The sequence below is a fragment of the Nakaseomyces glabratus genome, chromosome C, assembly GCF_010111755.1.
Source record: "Nakaseomyces glabratus chromosome C, complete sequence".
NCBI lineage: Eukaryota > Fungi > Ascomycota > Saccharomycetes > Saccharomycetales > Saccharomycetaceae > Nakaseomyces > Nakaseomyces glabratus.
The window spans coordinates 381626-399662 of record NC_088953.1 but is presented as its reverse complement, the minus strand read 5'-3'; the positions used below and the strand labels follow the sequence as shown (position 1 = coordinate 399662).

At 44.9% G+C, this 18037-nt stretch overlaps 10 protein-coding genes across 10 annotated transcripts; 7 read left to right on the top strand and 3 right to left on the bottom strand.

Moving 5' to 3' along the window:
• Positions 1-181: 181 nt before the first annotated feature.
• Positions 182-1273, bottom strand: COQ2 (4-hydroxybenzoate octaprenyltransferase; the record flags this gene model as incomplete). Its single annotated transcript, XM_445336.1, has 1 exon — positions 182-1273. One exon carries the CDS (start codon positions 1271-1273, stop codon positions 182-184), a length of 1092 nt encoding a protein of 363 aa, XP_445336.1.
• Positions 1274-1608: 335 nt separating this feature from the next.
• Positions 1609-2799, top strand: MVD1 (diphosphomevalonate decarboxylase MVD1; the record flags this gene model as incomplete). The annotated part of the gene is made up of 1 exon (XM_445335.1): positions 1609-2799. The coding sequence occupies one exon, from the start codon at positions 1609-1611 to the stop codon at positions 2797-2799; it is 1191 nt and encodes a 396-aa protein (XP_445335.1).
• Positions 2800-3358: 559 nt separating this feature from the next.
• On the bottom strand, positions 3359-5290 carry TUP1 (WD repeat TUP1 family protein; the record flags this gene model as incomplete). Its single annotated transcript, XM_445334.1, has 1 exon — positions 3359-5290. One exon carries the CDS (start codon positions 5288-5290, stop codon positions 3359-3361), a length of 1932 nt encoding a protein of 643 aa, XP_445334.1.
• A 207-nt stretch (positions 5291-5497) lies between these two features.
• ABP1 (Abp1p) lies at positions 5498-7240 on the top strand (the record flags this gene model as incomplete). The annotated part of the gene is made up of 1 exon (XM_445333.1): positions 5498-7240. One exon carries the CDS (start codon positions 5498-5500, stop codon positions 7238-7240), a length of 1743 nt encoding a protein of 580 aa, XP_445333.1.
• Positions 7241-7761: 521 nt separating this feature from the next.
• AGA1 (Aga1p) lies at positions 7762-9768 on the top strand (the record flags this gene model as incomplete). The annotated part of the gene is made up of 1 exon (XM_445332.1): positions 7762-9768. The coding sequence occupies one exon, from the start codon at positions 7762-7764 to the stop codon at positions 9766-9768; it is 2007 nt and encodes a 668-aa protein (XP_445332.1).
• A 167-nt stretch (positions 9769-9935) lies between these two features.
• On the top strand, positions 9936-11258 carry PET494 (Pet494p; the record flags this gene model as incomplete). Its single annotated transcript, XM_445331.1, has 1 exon — positions 9936-11258. One exon carries the CDS (start codon positions 9936-9938, stop codon positions 11256-11258), a length of 1323 nt encoding a protein of 440 aa, XP_445331.1.
• Positions 11259-11429: 171 nt separating this feature from the next.
• On the top strand, positions 11430-11834 carry TRM112 (RNA methylation protein TRM112; the record flags this gene model as incomplete). Its single annotated transcript, XM_445330.1, has 1 exon — positions 11430-11834. The coding sequence occupies one exon, from the start codon at positions 11430-11432 to the stop codon at positions 11832-11834; it is 405 nt and encodes a 134-aa protein (XP_445330.1).
• A 603-nt stretch (positions 11835-12437) lies between these two features.
• FPK1 (serine/threonine protein kinase FPK1) lies at positions 12438-15125 on the top strand (the record flags this gene model as incomplete). Its single annotated transcript, XM_445329.1, has 1 exon — positions 12438-15125. The coding sequence occupies one exon, from the start codon at positions 12438-12440 to the stop codon at positions 15123-15125; it is 2688 nt and encodes an 895-aa protein (XP_445329.1).
• Positions 15126-15585: 460 nt separating this feature from the next.
• Positions 15586-16752, top strand: GVI51_C03267 (putative aminophospholipid translocase regulatory protein; the record flags this gene model as incomplete). Its single annotated transcript, XM_445328.1, has 1 exon — positions 15586-16752. The coding sequence occupies one exon, from the start codon at positions 15586-15588 to the stop codon at positions 16750-16752; it is 1167 nt and encodes a 388-aa protein (XP_445328.1).
• A 187-nt stretch (positions 16753-16939) lies between these two features.
• On the bottom strand, positions 16940-17563 carry MSO1 (Mso1p; the record flags this gene model as incomplete). The annotated part of the gene is made up of 1 exon (XM_445327.1): positions 16940-17563. One exon carries the CDS (start codon positions 17561-17563, stop codon positions 16940-16942), a length of 624 nt encoding a protein of 207 aa, XP_445327.1.
• Between the last annotated feature and the right edge of the window lie 474 nt (positions 17564-18037).

Below are 18037 nucleotides of genomic sequence, written 5' to 3'. Positions count from 1 at the left end.
GGTTTTATTTTATCATGTAAATATGTTATTGGCCAACAATCTTCAAGATTCATAAAAGTCATTGGACCTTATACCACATCTTGTAACTATAATAAATTTTCTATACACACCTAAATCATTAAAGCTATTTACAGCAGTTAAATATTGTCTTTAGTATCGTATTCGTTATCAATGTATGCCATTATAACCATCCCATCAATCTCAACAAGTAATCAAAGAATAAAGCATAGGAGAAATACAAACCTGTGTTGATATTACTGATGAAATGCTTCCAGCAATCCTTTGGGTTATTCAAGTCAACTGTCCTAATCATTTTGAAGACTCTGTAAGCAAACAATGAGAGCCCACCTATGAAGCCTGGTCCCCAAAACAGGCCACTATTAATACCTGCCAAAGCGTAAAGTGAGAACTGTGCGACTGACATTGTATTACAGATTGCCTTTGTCTTATCACCCCAAGCTAAAGCTGTTGACTTAATACCTGCCTTAATATCAAACATTTTATCCTGGTGGGCATAGATAGTATCATAGGTCATGCACCAAAGGAAACTACCAACATATAGAGGAATCATCGCTGACCAGTTAGTCAGACCCATCGCTGGATAGCCCAGAAGGGCACCCCACGTAAAGCAAGCACTTAGGGCAGCTTGCGGATAGTAAGTAAATCTCTTAAACAATGGGTATGTAAAGACGATTGGCAAGGATGCCAGTCCCAGCCACCAACATTGAGCAGGGAGTTGTGTCAGTATTCCCATACCAACGGCAGTTTGGGCTCCTAAAAATAGCACTGCATTTTTAGGAGAAACCCTACCAGCAGCAATTGGCCTCTCCACGGATCTTATTACTTTGTTATCCAGGTTTCTATCTAGTAGGTCGTTGATTGTACAACCAGCACCTCTCATTATGAGCGAGCCCACCCCGAATAGCCCTAACATCCATGCTGTGCTCCCCAGAGATGCAGAGGTTTCCATAGCGGCCATGATAATCGCCCAGGATCCAGGCAAGTATAGCAGCCACGTACCCACTGGTTTCTCTAATCTCATCAACTCAGCATAAGGTATCCACTTGGTAGGCAACTTTGAAACGTAAGGACCAAGTCCCTTCAACCTATCCTCACGAGCCTGTTTCAACTCTTGCTCAGTAAAAGGCTTACCCATATTCAGTAAACGGGTTGTACGGAGATTCCTGGAAATACTACTGGACACTGCAAGCTGTAGCCGGCGTTGCATCAGGTTCCGCACACCTTGGTTACCAATATTCAGCAGCAAACTCATTATTATAGCGTGTTTTTCCCAGTAACTGGTATGTCTAGAAAGCTAGAGAGTCCGAAAGCTATACTAGTTCAAGTCACTAACGTAAATATCCAAAAATTGAGACACCAATGGCTGATTTATCAAGTCCCATTGTTCCCAATATTAGGCACTTATCGGTGTTTATTTCGCTAAGTTCGAGAAAGTGAAAAATTCTTGCGATGAGGTGCTTCGGAAAGTGGAAAAAGTATATAAAGGCAGTCACCATCAAGTGCGTTTCGTAGCTGTTTCATCACCTTACTGGGCCCAATTGGAATCGTTTCAGTAAAGTCTAATTGCTACTAATTAATTCGATAACTATGACATACGTTGCTTCTACCACTGCTCCTGTGAACATCGCAACTTTGAAATACTGGGGGAAGCGTGATGCTAAGCTGAACCTGCCAACCAACTCATCCATCTCTGTTACTTTAGCTCAAGAGGATTTGAGGACATTGACCTCTGCTGCAACCTCTAGCGAGTTCAAGGAGGACAAGTTGTGGCTGAATGGTAAAGAAGAGTCCCTATCCAGTGAGCGGACTCAAAACTGTCTTGCGGACCTTAGAGCTTTGAGACGTCAGTTGGAGGAGAAGGACAGTAGTCTGCCACCAATGTCTCAGTGGAAGCTTCACATTGTCTCTGAGAACAACTTTCCAACTGCTGCAGGTCTAGCTTCTTCAGCTGCAGGCTTTGCTGCCTTAGTCATGGCTATCGCTAAGCTATACGAGCTACCTCAATCTGCATCCGATATATCCAAGATTGCGAGAAAGGGTTCTGGATCCGCCTGTAGGTCTCTATTTGGTGGCTATGTTGCTTGGGAAATGGGTGAGAAGGCTGATGGTTCTGACTCTAAGGCAGTTGAAGTTGCACCTTTGGAACATTGGCCAAACATGAAGGCCGCTGTACTTGTGGTAAGTGCTGACAAGAAGGATACACCATCCACCAGTGGTATGCAATTGACCGTTAACACATCTGATCTATTCAAGGAGAGAATTACCAACGTGGTACCAAAGAGATTTGAGGCCATGAAGAAAGCCATTCTTGATAAGGACTTCCCAACTTTCGCTGAATTGACTATGAAGGACTCTAACTCATTCCATGCTACTTGCTTAGACTCATTCCCACCAATTTTCTACATTAACGATACATCAAAGAAGATCATAAAACTTTGCCATTTGATCAATGAATTTTACGGTGAGACCATCGTTGCTTACACTTACGATGCTGGTCCAAACAGTGTCCTATACTATCTAGAAGAGAACGAAGAGAAGCTGTTTGCTTTCATTTATACTCTATTCTCTAAAGTAGACGGATGGCAATCAAAATACAACAGCGAAGAATTGTCCAAATTTACTTCAACTTTCAATAACCAAGTCAAAGGCAAATTCCAGTTTGATCTGGACGACACCATTCAAGAAAATGTTTCCAGAGTTATTCTAACAAGAGTTGGTCCTGGCCCACAGGATACCAAGGAATGTTTGATTAATGAGGAGACTGGATTGCCTAAATAAACTGAAACATGTGAACTTTGACAGTAAAACAGGTTGTGACTCTATAATATAAACATCTTATCAGCTATTCCATTCCAGAGAAAATATTCACGCCACCAGCATACAAGAAAATATTAACCGGAAACGTTCTATTTTACCTTATAATGTTAGTTTAATATAAAATTTAGTATGTATATAATAATATATCGCCTGAGCTATTAAAAAAGTAGTAAAATAGGGTAGGCATAATGTTTAAAATAAGAAATATCACAGTACTTGAATGGGTATTTCCAGCATTCAATAAAAGTAGTTGAAATGAAATTGTAGAAAATAAAAAACAATTAAGATAAAGCGTCATTAGATGGCGTTTTAGTGTACACGTTTTGCGACTATGGTATCTCAAAATTTTGTTTTGTACAGTGTTTGAGGCTTACACCAACAATTGTTGAATAATACATCTGAGTCCATATAGAGTCATTTTATCCAAGTGGAAATTCAATAACATAAGAAAAGAAAGAGAAACAAAGTAGATGATATAGCTATCATCATGATATTAGCATTATCATGGTTATGACACGAATTATTTTCTAATTGTTTGGAATTTCCAAATTTTTGCCTTGCAATCACCACTACCAGTTGCGAAAACATTGTAATTAGCACCTAGAGGCTTACCATTTGCAACAGCTACAGAGATTACAGAGTTTCTGTGACCTTGCAACATCAACAATGGGACACCCGAGACCTTATCCCAGAATATAACACCACGATCCTTGGAACCCGATAAAATGTATTGGTCATTTTCTGTGGTTGTCACAGAAAGTACGAAGTCCTTGTGGCCAATATATGTCATTTCACAGTTGCCTTCTGTCTTTGGCTGTGGACTAGTAGAAGCTCCGTTGATGTTGCGCAAATTCCACAACTTCACAGATCTGTCCAAGGAACCGGAGACGATATTTTTACCATCTCTGGTGAAGACAACACTGTATACCGAGTCCTTGTGGCCCACGCCGGTTTCACCTTCTGAGTCCAGTCTTTCGACCAAGAAACCAGAGTTAGAGTCCCAGACACGTACTGTTCTGTCTAGAGAACCTGCGGCGACATAGTTACCGTTACCTGGAGAAACTGCGACGGTGGTAACACCATCCTCGATCGACAAAGTCAAAGAGCATTGACCAGTGTGCAAGTCCCAGATACGAATAGTTCTATCACCAGAACCAGAGACCAATTTGTTACCGGATTGGAAGTAATCCAAAGAGTAGATATCTTGTTCATGGCCTCTTAGCACCATCACGATCTTACGTTGAGCGATATCCCAGATACGGATTAACTTATCTTCAGCGCCAGTAGCCAAAAACTTGCCATCTGGAGAGAAACACACGGAACGAATGTACAGGTCCGCAGAGCTGGCGCTGTTAGCGTCCTCAGTGCCGGTCTTGGTGTCGTCAACCAGTTCTGTGACCAAGTTACCTGTAGCGACCTCGAAAATTTTCGTGGTCTTGTTGCAACCGGTAGCCAAGTACTCACCATTGTTGCTGAACTTCACACAGCAGACCACAGAGTCGTGCAACAGAGTTCTGTGCAGTTCGATGTCGATGTCCTTTGGTTGAGTAGGGTTGTACAGCACGTAGTAGTCCTCGGTCTGCTTCTTGAACTCAGCAGAGGTGTTTTCAGCGTCGAGATCTAGCAAGAAAGGTGGGATAGGCTTTGCCTGGTTAGCCCACTGGTTGTATGCTGTTTCTTGTTTTTCAGCTGTTGCGGTGGTGGTAGCCACCTGGGTCTCTGGTTTCTTATCAACTGGCTCGGTCTTCGCCTGCTGTGGAGACATGGAGTTCAATTGGTACCCTTGCTGGTACTGCTGAGGTTGCTGCATTGGTGGTAGTGTCATCTGGTACTGTGCTGCAGGTGTCTGTTGTGCGACCTGAGCCGCGTGTACAGCTTGGGCCTGAGCCTGAGCCTGAGCCTGTGCTTGGGCCTGAGCTTGGGCCTGAGCCTGTGCCTGTGCCTGAGCCTGTGCCTGGGCTTGAGCCTGAGCCTGAGCCTGTGCCTGGGCTTGAGCTTGAGCTTGGGCCTGTGCTTGGGCCTGGGCCTGTGCCTGGTTCTGGCTAGACAACACGCTCACCAGAGGCGTCAACCCGGCCTTGCTGTCCTGCAAGTGGGTGCCCTCCGCAGTGATCTGTGGAGCCGGCAACGCCGGCTGTGGTGGCGCCGCGGAGTGCGCGCCGAACTCGCTCAGCTGCTGGTCGCGCTTCTCTATCTCGGCCTTCAACCGCCCGATCTCCTCCTCGTACACGTCCTTCATCTTCCGGTGCGTCAGCTCCAGCTCATACACCGTGTTCCGGATCTGCTGCATCTCCGCAAGCTGCTGGTTGATCTTGAAGTCGTAGTTCTTCTGGTTCTGCTGCTGGTAGCTGCTCACCTCCTGCGAAACAGCCTCAAACTCCCGCCGAACTGCCCCCAGCAGCTCCTCCAGCTTCGCAGCATGCCCGCCTATAACATCCTTCTCCTTAGCCATAGCGCCTTGCCCCCCATCCAGGCCATCCCAACTACTACACTTGCAACTTGGACTACTTTTATTTGTTTTCCTCGAGCTGCCAACGTCCAGGGCTCTTGTCGTCGCACGCGATATCAAATTCCAGCAGTATAAAAGGGATGAGTGAAGCACCAAGCAGCATCTGGCACTGAGCTGGTGGGGGGAAGAGGGCCAACAACTAAGTGACAGATGGCTTTGGAACCGGTTAAGTACGGTGCGTTTGGTAGTGAGATTGAGAGTGCGTGGCAGGGTGTTGTGCGCGGCGGCGAGGAGTGGGTGGTGCTGAGTGCGCGCGGTGACGGGGAGCTGGAGCCCCGTGTTGGCGACGGGTTCGGTGCGTTCCTCGGGGAGTTCGGGGACCAGGTTGCGTACGGGCTGGCGCGAGTGACGCCGCCGGGCTCTGACGTGGAGAAGCTGCTGCTGGTCGGGTGGTGTCCCGACACCGCGCCGATGAAGGCGCGGGCGTCGTTCGCTGCCAACTTCGGCACGGTTGCGAACAATGTGCTGAAGGGCTACCATGTGCAGGTCACCGCCAGGGACGAGGACGACCTCGACGAGCAGGAGCTGCTGATGAAGATCAGCAACGCCGCGGGCGCGCGCTACTCCATCCAGGCGCAGCCCTCGGCGACCCCTAAAGCCGCACCTCCAAAGGCAGCTCCAAAGGCGGCACCTAAGGCAACTCCAAAGGCAGCTCCAAAGGCAATTGCTACTCCGGCAAAGACGTCGGCTACACCAGCTACACCAGCAACACCAGCTGCAAGTGCGAACGCCAAGAATGGCGGCGACGACGACGACTGGAGCGAGCCTGAGTTAAAGGAGCGCGACTTCGATAGCGAGCCCCTGAAGCCCAACCAGTCCACTTTCAAGCCAATTGGCAAAGTGGACCTGCAGAAGCATATCGCCGAGGAGGCAGCCAAGGAGGACCCTCGCCTGGTGAACAAGATAGACCCTGCAAGCGACATCAAGCACCTCAAGGAGCAGTCCAAGATGCAGAGAGACTCTGAGATGAACAAGTTTATCGGCGGCACCAAGCCACCAATGGGCTCTACCCAGTTCAAGGACGACGACAAGGTCATCAAGGGTTTCAAAAACGAGAAGACCCCAGCTCAATTGTGGGCCGAGAAGAAGGCAAAGCAACAAGGCAATGCCCCAGCCGAGAAACCTGCCGCTGAAGTTTCAAAGAGCAACGCGGAAGACGAAGACGACGAAGACGACAAACAAGAAGACATCAAAGACATAAAGTCTAAGTTCGAGAGCTTGTCCACCAACTCTGAACCTCCTATCATTCAACCAAGAAAAATTGTGCAGAGAACAACCGAGCCAGAAATTGAAGCTCCATCGATGAAGAAAGACCCAAAGAAGTTCGGTAATCCATTGCCAGGTATGCACAGCGAAGAGCCAGAACCAGAAGCTGATGAAGACAACGATGACGACTGGGATGATGACGAAGAAGAGTCCAAGCCAGCTCAAAGAAGTCTACCACCATTGCCTTCTAGAGACCAAGAGAAGGACGCTTCTCCTGCACCTATCCTACCTTCCAGAAGTGTGGATAAGGAGGACTCTCCAGCTCCACCATCGTTGCCTTCCAGGGCTAAGGAAGAAGAACAAGAACAAGAAGAGGAAGAGGAAGAGCCAGAACAAGAGCAAGAAGAGGAAGAAGAAGCTCCAGCACCATCTCTACCAACCAGAGAAACCAATGCTGTGCCACCTCCACCTCCAAGAAGAGCCACCGAAGAAAAGAAGGAAGAAAAGCCATGGGCCACTGCTGAATATGATTATGAAGCAGCTGAGGACAATGAGCTAACTTTTGAAGAGAATGATAAGATCATCAACATCGAGTTTGTTGACGACGACTGGTGGCTAGGTGAACTAGAGAAGACTGGTGAAAAGGGTTTATTCCCAAGCAACTACGTCTCCTTGGGAAACCAGTAAACATATATATTTCCCTCTTTTTATGACTTGTTTGATAGTAATACACTCCCATGAGTAAATTATGTACACTTCTCCTTTGTATAGAAGAAACTATCTAGTAAACCTCGATGATAAATGTATCAAACACAAAGTAATACACACCAGTTTTGGAGCTAAAACAGCATAACAGAATTGCTCAAATGCTCTACATCATCTGACATAAGACACTCATGAAACAATTTCTGAAACTCATTACTATGCCTCCGCGTTTCAAGTAGAATATCATTGCGATAAAGTATAGTAGTATATGGTTTCAAGTTATGATCTAAAATGTACTATTAGAAACAATCTGAATCAGATAAAGATACAATTCAATTCCTTTTCTAGAAATTGTATATAAGGCCAGCGCTTCATTAATTACACGCATTATATGTATTTATAGAATGATTAGTTTTTAACTATGGAATTCTTGACTAATACCAGCTAATACCTATAGAAACTAGTCATAAACATTGTTCACACGCCATTAATCTGTAAAAGTCATGAAGGCAATTGCGCTCGCTTATTATCTGGTCGCTGTTATGACCTTAGTAGCCGCTCAGTATACCAATTCCTCAGCAAAACTAGAAGCTCCAACGATACAGACTGAGAATACGATTCTGCAAGCGTTAGGTATTGAACTCACCTCAATTGTAGCTGGTACTGAAAGACCATTTCCATCTATAACATCGGAAGGTAAGCCCAGCCTAACTGAATCCAACACCATTGATTTACCACATATTCCTATAGCTAACAGCTCTCAGGGCGAAATGTCAGATTCGACAAGCTCAACCACAACAATTACTCTTACTACTACAGTTACACACCCATGGAGGTCTTCAAAAGTGTCTGAAACAACTATTTTGTACACAACTTCTTTGGCTCCAGAGGAGTCGCTAATTATTGATACTAGTGTCCCTGATACACATTTTAATGAGGAATATGATGATATTGAGCTGATACAATTGGCTGACGAGAATCATACAATTGTGACTCCCACATCAACCAGGATTGCTAGTTCACAACCAAATATCCGTGAAGCTTACATCACCACAGTCGATATTACCACAAAAGACCTTCAAGGAAACCTGGTACCTTCAAGAACATCCTACTTGATATCTTATACTACTGAAACAAGAGGAAATATAGTCACTGTCTACACAACTTGGTGTCCAATTGAGACTACTATTACACCACCGCTCTCGTTGTCTGTATCGGCATCAAGTACTCTTGTTCTCTCTACAGTGACTACCACAACAAGAGGTGTAATTACAATATATACTACATGGTGCCCATATACTGATACCAAGTCCATAACGACAAGTTCCAAGACAACAACTTATTCCACTTCGTCGCCAAGTTCAGTATTATCGACTGTTACCACGACAACGAATGGTAAAACAACGGTATATACTACCTGGTGCCCTCCAACTAGTAATTTGCCAACCAGCTCATTGCCAACCACAACTAAAAAGATTACCACAGTATTTACATCAAAAGTTTGTTTGCTTTGCTCCACAACTACTACCACTTCTCAAAAGAGCTCTACAGTTTCAATATCCAGCTCAATACACACCCCTACAACTTCGATAAGCAGTGTAACCTCATCGAAATCTTCCTCCTCAAAGTCAAGTATCAGCAGTTCATCAAGTTCAAGGCCTTCCACCGTTACAACCACGATAATATGCTCTACATGCCACAGGAATAGCGTTTCCAGCAGTACCATATCCAGTTCTTCTACATCTATTAGGCCTCAGATTAGTAGTTCACATACTAGTTCACATAGCAGTTCACGTAGCAGTTCTAACAGTAGTGCTCCAACGACTACTATAAGATCCACCTCAACACAAACAATATCAATATGCCACAGTTGCCTAATACCTACCACAACCACATATTTCACATTATCGACTGTCACCACAACAACCCAAGGTATCGTTACCATCTATACCACGTACTGTCCAATTACATCTACAATGATAACATGGAATACCTCAATTACTACTGTGCCTCCAGCAATCGAGCATACACAGTCAACGGCCCATAATTCATCATACAGTTCTTCAATAGAATCACGCAATATTCCGTCAACTGCCCTTACGCCAACACTTACAACAGTAGTGGCAACGACACTTACCACAACACCAGCCCAATCAAATGAACCGCCTCTATCAACCATTCCTTCATTAACGATGTCTTCCGGAACTACTTCTCCGTACCCATCACCCGCTTCTATGCCTCAGCCTCCGACGGTAGCCACTACACCAGTCATATTACAACCGCTGTCCAGTGCAATCACAACAACCATTCAGCCCAGTTCATCTCTTAAAGCTGTCGAGGCCTGTGCAACATGTAGTCCTATACCTTCCCAAGACAGCACAAGCTACACCACGGTCACTTCGAGAGTAACCTCATATCTGCCATCCCATACAATGCCACATTACACAGCAGCAGCAAACACATTGACCAATTCGAGACTGTTGCTAGCAGTCCTTCTAGTCCTTTTATAAAGTATCCATGGATGACTTGTTGTGCTTATTATCGACGAGCTCATCGCGGGCCAATCCGCTGCGAGCGAATCCTTAGAAGGGCATAACATATAAGGAAGCTTGAAACTAATGCTAGTAAAACCAACTATTTGGAGGATAGTACATAAGGACAGCAATAGCTGGCACTGATGAAGAAGTATAATATCTGCAAGTTTTGGACGCGGTTCTACTCGAGTCCGCAGTTCTTCAATGCCCGAGTGCGTGCGGGAGGGCTGCTAAACGAGAGTCAGCCTCGAGGGAACCTATGGAGCTTCTTTCGGACCCCCGGGAACATAACGTTTGTTACCACCAATATAGTTACCTTTGTCGGGATAGTTACGTATGACACATTTGTCTCAGCTAATGAGGAGCGAATATTTGAGGAGCGGTTGGCAGTTGCCCGCTTGAGTGTTGAGAAGAGCGGGAGAGAAGGTATAATACTGGAAGACACAGTGCCGATGCTGCCCCAGCGGAGGCCCAGCGGGGAGGAATACATGGACAAGCAAGCACAGGACAAAGAGCTGGCGAAGCTGGACGACCAGATCGAAATACTGCGGAAAGAGCTCGAGGAGAGGAAGAAGCTTGACTTGCAACTGAGGCAGATGGAGGCCAATATCAAGGAAGAGGCTGTGGATAGCCCATTGCAGACATACACGGCGAGCGAGGTGACGCTGCGGGACAAAGGCAAGGTCAAGAACCTGGTGTCGCAGCGGGTGAAGATGTCGCTGTTCCAGATGGTGTATTCATTTTACTCCTACAAGTCAGCGCTGCTGTCTCAGAACAAGGATATAGAGCCTGAGATGGACGAGTTTTACCACTTTTGGAGCGAGAAGTACGGGCAAGTGAACTGCGACATGGAGAAGGTCAAGGAGTTCAAGCTGCCGGACTGGCAGAAGTACCCCAACCTGATGAAGAAGTTCTGCTACCAGCTCTACGACCGGGAGATCCGCCGGCTCTCGGACTTCGAACATATATACTACTCTGCGGACTCGCGAGAGCTCAAGCAGTTGCTGCGCCTGTGGCTCTATGACAACTGGTACCTCCTGAAGCCCACCTTGCGGTCAGACGAGGTGCTGCAGAGGCGCGACGGCAGGTTCTTCAAGGACCTGGTGAGGGACTCGCGCGGCGACCACGCCTTGTTCAGCAAGTACATGTCTATTGTGACCCAGGACAATCCGCGCAGCGTGCTGTTCTTCCAGCAGGACAAGTTCAACCTGCCGAGCATCTCCCTGGCCACATACGTCTCCTTACTGGAGACCAGCGAGCGCACACACCACAACCTGACCACGGTGCGGCTCATACAGCTCCTCAAGACCAACTGCTACCTGGACAAGAACCAGCACGTCCGCATCCTCCTCGCACCGCCAGACGGACTACAGACGCCGCAGATGGCCAAGAGCAGAAGGATATGCTACAGATACCTCAGCAAGGACCGCAGGCTCACAGCACTGCTGGACACCATCAGCAAGTAGCAATTATATATTCAAAATGCCTAAATACTATTTATTCTTTTAAAATTGAGCACCCGCACAGCCAAACTGAAAAAAAAAATTTTTGAAAAATTCTGCGATGAGCTGTATATAAGAAGGAAGTATTGATTTGGACTATTGATACACAGGGCAAAGCAGTTCGATAACTGGACGATGAAGTTTTTGACTACCAATTTTCTAAAGTGTTCTGTGAAGGGTTGCGACACCAGCAATGACAACTTCCCGCTGGCGTACGGTGAGTGCCAGCTGGTGCAGGACGAGAGCATAGAGTTCAACCCAGAGTTTCTGATCAACATCCTGGACCGTGTGGACTGGCCTGCTGTGGTGCGTGTGGCGCATGACCTGGGCAACGACGCGCTTCCGATGGAGAAGCCCGAGTTCCAGGTGAACAGCGAAGGGGAGTTCGATGCGGACCAGGTAGCTGTGCTAAGGGACCTGCACACGCTGCTGCTGCAAACCTCGATAGTGGAGGGCCAGATGTCCTGCAGAAACTGCGGCCACATATACTACATCAAGAATAGCATCCCAAACCTGCTGCTGCCACCACACCTGGCTTGAGTCCGCGAAAGCAGGTTTGAGGCACAATGCATCACAATAAAATAGTACTCAACCTCAGTTTAACAAACAACGACTTGCATTTGGAAGATTGCACAATAGCACAATACACAGCACAAGACACAGCACAAGACACAGCACAGGAGCACAGGAGCACATTAGCGTATTGTGCAATATAACTAGCAAAAGTCCCAGAGCTCAGAGTTTCGAGCCCAAGGAGGGGCTCAGAATAGTAGGCTAACGATCAACTCTATATACATGTAGAATACGTATCTATAACACCTATTAGCCAATATAATCCCAAAATATGTACGACATGTGACTCCAGTCGGGGGACGTCATCCATTATGTGAATCGTTTATCACTTCGTTGCTCATCTCCTTGATCCTCTCCTCTTAAAAGAGTATGAGAAGGCTTTGCTGGGCTGGGGAACGTGTATAGTTGTGGGATGCTGTTCTAACCAGGACTAAACTAGACGCCGTCGGATATAGCTGTAGCCAGTGGGCAGACTTAGAGAGTTTTAGAGGGAAGCAGACAGAGGAGATTGAGACAGAGAGAGAAGGACCATTTGGGAAGGAGATACACGTATTGCATAGTCAGGATAGGATGGAGCAGCAGGGAGTATTGGCACCGCCTAGTATCAATGAGAGGAACAGGAGTCTATCGTTTTCGAAGCTGCTGTCCCGCTCCTGGAGGAAGAACAGCACAAGTGCGGTCGCCAGCGATAACAGCACTGACACCGAGAACAATGCGGCCAACCCTAACATGATAGCGTTGCAGAAGAAGATTTTGAGTTCTAAGACTGATAGTTGGAGCGAGGCTGTCGATGATGAGCCAGTACCCAGCGGTGGCAGTCAATCTCGTTTCACAAAACTGAAGAATATCTTCAACAACAATAATAGTAACCACAACACAAGTAACTCTACGAGGTCAGGCTCCTCATGTGCCTCAACTGTGAGTGGGAAGAGTAGCTTTGAGAAGTTACCCAAGGATATAAGCCAAGTGAGGTCGAACAGTATTCCAAGTCCCCAAAAGTCACCATACTCCGATAAAAAGGGGCATAATGCCACCAGCGATGTAGAGATCGGTTTGGTGAGTCCTGTCTCAGATAAAATGAACATTGATCTCCCGCAGGTACCCACATCTGTTCACGCTAGTACACTTACAGGTGAACACTTGAAGGAACTGCATGAGTATGAAATAGCTAAACCAAAACAGGAAGCATATGCGCTGAATTCAGGAAAAAATGCGAATAGACGGAGATCACCATCAACACCTATTAAGCCAAGTCCCAGTTTAGTGTCCTCACAGAGTGCCAATGGCCAGTTCTCATCTACAAATCCATTCAACACAGGCACAGGCTATGCTAACTATAAGGAAAGAGGCACTGTGCAGACTACAAATAGCTATTTCAACTACCAAGGGCTACCGCCGCATGCCAGAAATGAAAATGACTCTAACTTAAACGCATTCCAAAATGGATCTAAATATGCAGCTGTCCAAGAGATGCTATCATTGCCAACCACACCGTCTTCGATGAACACCTCATTGACAACTCACAACAAAGAAGGAAGAAATTTAAGCAATGTATCTTTAAATGAAATCAAGGAGAATGAAGAAGTGAGTGAGTTCTATGGTATGGATGAGGTTCCTAACCTCGATTCCATGGGAAATAAGAAAATGGCATCATCTTCTCCATTGAGAGCTAGATCCGGTAGTCCCAAGGCATCAAATGTAATGGATAGTGCACAACCATTTCCCTCTATTGTAGTTGGCTATGATGACGCAGATGCAGAAACAGATGAGCAGTCTGCAAACCCTTCGCGTGGATCGCACATTTCTTCTGAGCAGAAGGGTAAGCCAGAATTGAACCCGCCAAAAAATGCTAAGTTTCCATTACGTAGAGCCGCATCAGAGACTGATGCAATAGACCTGAATATTTTGAAATCTGTAAAGGCAGCTAGTGGAGACCTGTCTGATACAACAGATCAGCATACCAAACTGGAAGAAATTAAAGAACCAAGACGCTCAAGCAGACTGAGAAATAAATCTTTTAGTAACAAGTTCCAAGATATCACTGTTGGACCACAATCATTTGAAAAGATTAGACTGCTTGGACAAGGTGATGTTGGCAAGGTTTATTTAGTGAAAGAAAAGAGGACGAACAGACTGTATGCGTTGAAGATTTTCAGTAAATCAGAAATGATCAAGAGGAAGAAGATCAAGAGGATCCTGGCCGAGCAAGAAATTCTTGCTACTAGCAACCACCCATTTGTTGTAACATTATATCATTCGTTTCAATCGGAAGATTACTTGTATCTGTGTATGGAATACTGTATGGGTGGTGAGTTTTTTAGAGCGTTGCAAACTCGTAAAAGTAAATGTATCTCAGAAGAAGATGCCAAATTTTATGCTAGTGAAGTCACAGCTGCATTAGAATATTTACATCTGCTTGGGTTCATATACAGAGACTTGAAGCCGGAAAATATTCTATTGCACCAATCGGGCCACATTATGTTGTCAGATTTTGATCTATCTATCCAGGCGAAGGACGCAAAAGTGCCAGTAGTTAAAGGTAATGCCCAGTCCACGGTGGTCGATACTAAAATTTGTTCCGATGGCTTCAGAACCAACTCATTTGTTGGGACCGAGGAGTATATTGCGCCCGAGGTGATAAGAGGCAACGGCCACACGGCAGCGGTTGATTGGTGGACACTAGGTATTCTTATTTATGAGATGTTGTTTGGCTTCACACCTTTCAAGGGAGAGAACACAAATGAGACATTTAGCAATATACTGAAAAAGGATGTCACATTCCCAAACAACAATGAGGTCTCCAGAAATTGTAAAGACCTGATTAAGAAGCTACTGATAAAGAACGAGTCCAAGCGTCTAGGATCTAAGATGGGTGCGGCAGATATCAAGAAACATCCATTCTTCAAAAAGGTTAATTGGACTCTGTTGAGAAATCAAGAGCCACCGTTAATCCCAGTTTTGACTGAGAATGGTTATGATTTCACAAAATTGTCATCCAACAAGAACAAAAACCGTGCTAATGGTACCGAGAAGGACTCCATAGATGAACAAGAGCGCATCATGTTTGAAGAACGCGTTGAGTATGACGATGAGGTTTCAGAGGACGACCCATTCCATGACTTTAACTCAATGAGTCTCATGAAGCAGGATAACAACTCCCTGATATACGGTGACAACAACTCCTATGGTAAAATTGCATATACTCCAAACGCTAATAGATCAAGAAGTAATAGCCACAGAGCATTCTTCAAAAGATGAGGGACTGCCTCACCCATGTGGGCCACCTGCAAAGGCACTGGACCACAGTTCGACATCTATACTCTTTTCCCAACGATTATATTCTCAGATAAGAGTAAAAACTTTAACGATTTTCATGATTACTTGGGGGATTATGGTTTTCCCAAACTTTTATATACACTATATTATACTTATTCTACACTGTTTTTTTTTTCAATTATTATTAACTTTATATTATTAGTTGTTACTACTTGTGTACAATCATATTTAAAGCTCTTTTGACTACTTTTATCAGCACTTATGATATATCGGTCTTTAGTAGCCTGCAATCGTATGTTACGTTTCTTAAAGTGGCTCCCATTGTTCCCCCAGAATTTCCTCATCGCAATGGATCACCGGTATATAAGAGGAATAATCGGTTGTCCAGACTAGTTCTTGACTTACAACGGGACCAGGGAATAATAATCCCAGCAAACTACGTATGGTGCTTTGGTGGAGACGGATAAAGAAGGTGAGTGAGTCCAAGAAGACTTCTCGCAAGCCCAAGAACACTGCGTTCAGGCAGCAGAGACTGAAGGCATGGCAGCCAATACTGTCACCGCAGAGTGTGCTCCCGTTACTTATCATGGTTGCGTGCATATTTGCCCCTATCGGTGTGGGTCTGCTTGTGAGTGCGTTCAATGTGCAGAAGTTAGAGATAGACTACACTGATTGCGATCAATTGGTAGCTGGCAATGACTACACGTTCATTCCTCATGACAAAGTAAAGCACCAATTCAAGAGGAAGCTGTCCGTTTATCCTCAATGGAAGCTGGAAAGTGGGACCGATGGCGACGTTTGCAAGTTGCAGTTCGAAGTGCCGCATCAGATGAAGAAATCCATATACATGTACTATAAGATGACTAGATATCACCAGAATCATAGGAAGATGGTTGAAGCGTTTGATAAGAAACAGCTGAAGGGCAAAGCAATCTCAGGGTCGAAACTGGACAAGAAATGTGATCCACTGAGAACCATTGGTGATAAGATAGTATATCCATGTGGACTTACAGCTAATGCCTTGTTTAATGACACTTTCTCAGAAACTCTCGCCGGCGTTAAAGGCTCCTCAGACTATGAAATGACCAAGAACGGTACTGCTTGGGGTACAGATAGACACCGTTACGGTAAGACTGAATACGACGCTTCTGAAATAGTACCACCTCCAAATTGGGCGCACATGTTTCCCAATGGATATACCAATGACAACATTCCTAATCTTGGTCAATGGCCAGAGTTTCAAATATGGATGAGAACTGCGGCGCTGCCAAGTTTTTACAAGTTATACATGAAGAATGACGATGATAACCTGCCTAGAGGCACTTACGAGATTAGTATTGGTATGAATTACCTGGTCAGATCTTTTGGTGGTACCAAGTCAATTTTACTGACAGACAATAGTATAATTGGTGCCACAAACATTGCTTTGGGGATCATATACCTAGTAGTAGCAGTAATTGCGACATTGTTTGCAGTGATATTCTTGCTGAAAGTACTGATCCAGCCAACAAATGTTAAGGGCCACATGTATTTAGACTTTGACTCAATTGATCAGTCATCCTTTTACTCAAGAAACTCTGCTAATACTCCATTGAGAGAGATTCTGTAAAGCATTCTCTTGATTGCCCAGTCCAGGACTTAGAACACATATTCTTAAGGTTGAGACGAAAACAAACTAACACTGCATCTAAAATACAACTATACGTTTTCATAATTATTGTACATATTTATATTTGTAATTTTATAATATTTTGCATTTACACCTCAGCTCATCTTTTCCCAGTTGCAGCACTATATCATATATTGTTCAATGGCCTGGTATTTCTACGTAACAGCCTAGCTCTCATCATATTTTGAGGGTCCATAGCGCTGCCGTTATTGGATTCAGCAGTACTGTTAGTGCCAGCACTACTTATCTTGGCACTATCAGCTTCTGAACTCCAAGTGCTTCTTGCTCTCAGTGGACTCCTAACGCTTGGTGAGGCCATGGAGGATAAGTCAGTAGAAGAGGTTGGTTTATCGTAGATACTGTGGAAGGACATACCTGCTGTCGTTCTTTGGCTAGCAGCATCAGGCCTTTCCTCTCTTTTCTCGCTGAAGCCACCACGAAGACTATCAAATTTGGATGTTATAGAGTCGCCTGTTCTGCTAGACTTGGATTGATGGTTTTGCTGTTTCTTGAGGATCTTTTGCTCATCAGGCAGGTCCTCCTTGTGACCCAACCAGCCAGGAAACCCTTGGAATGGCTCCTGATGCTTGTAAAACTTCACCAATGCCTTGTGAACTACCGTAGAGGTAGGCGTACTCCCATCGGTCTCAGGTTTTATCGATAATTGCGACAAGGAGCTCGATAGAGACTTGGTGGACGTCTTGAACTTGTCCCACATCCTCGTGGACCCATGCTCAGAACTTGCACTCATCTTGTTTCACCTATGTTTGAGATTTGGTGTTCTAAGTACGCTATTGCTCTGGTTTGTTCAGTCGTTTAGCTAATATATGCCAGGCTTTTTCTTTGGCTAATTGTATAGGGACCTGGACAAGAGCAATGTGAATTCGCAATACATACACTTCCAGTGACCAGAAGTTGGCAAGATTGACTTATCTTGTTAGGGATTCGATTCTAGTTTATGGTTAGATGTGTTATATACATTATTATGTACTAATACTCATTCCGAGTTTTTGACGTAAATCAGAGTTTATTCCTTAAAATTTAATGTTTTGGCCATGAATTGCACATTCCCACAATCCCATGATGATAATCCTGACCATCGAAAGCAATATTGACTAGTTGTAATAAGTATTGTGTATTTCTATGCTTAAATAACTCTATATCATTGCCATGGGTTAAATAATTGTGGACATACGAGTGGATCTACAGGATTTTATTTATGTTG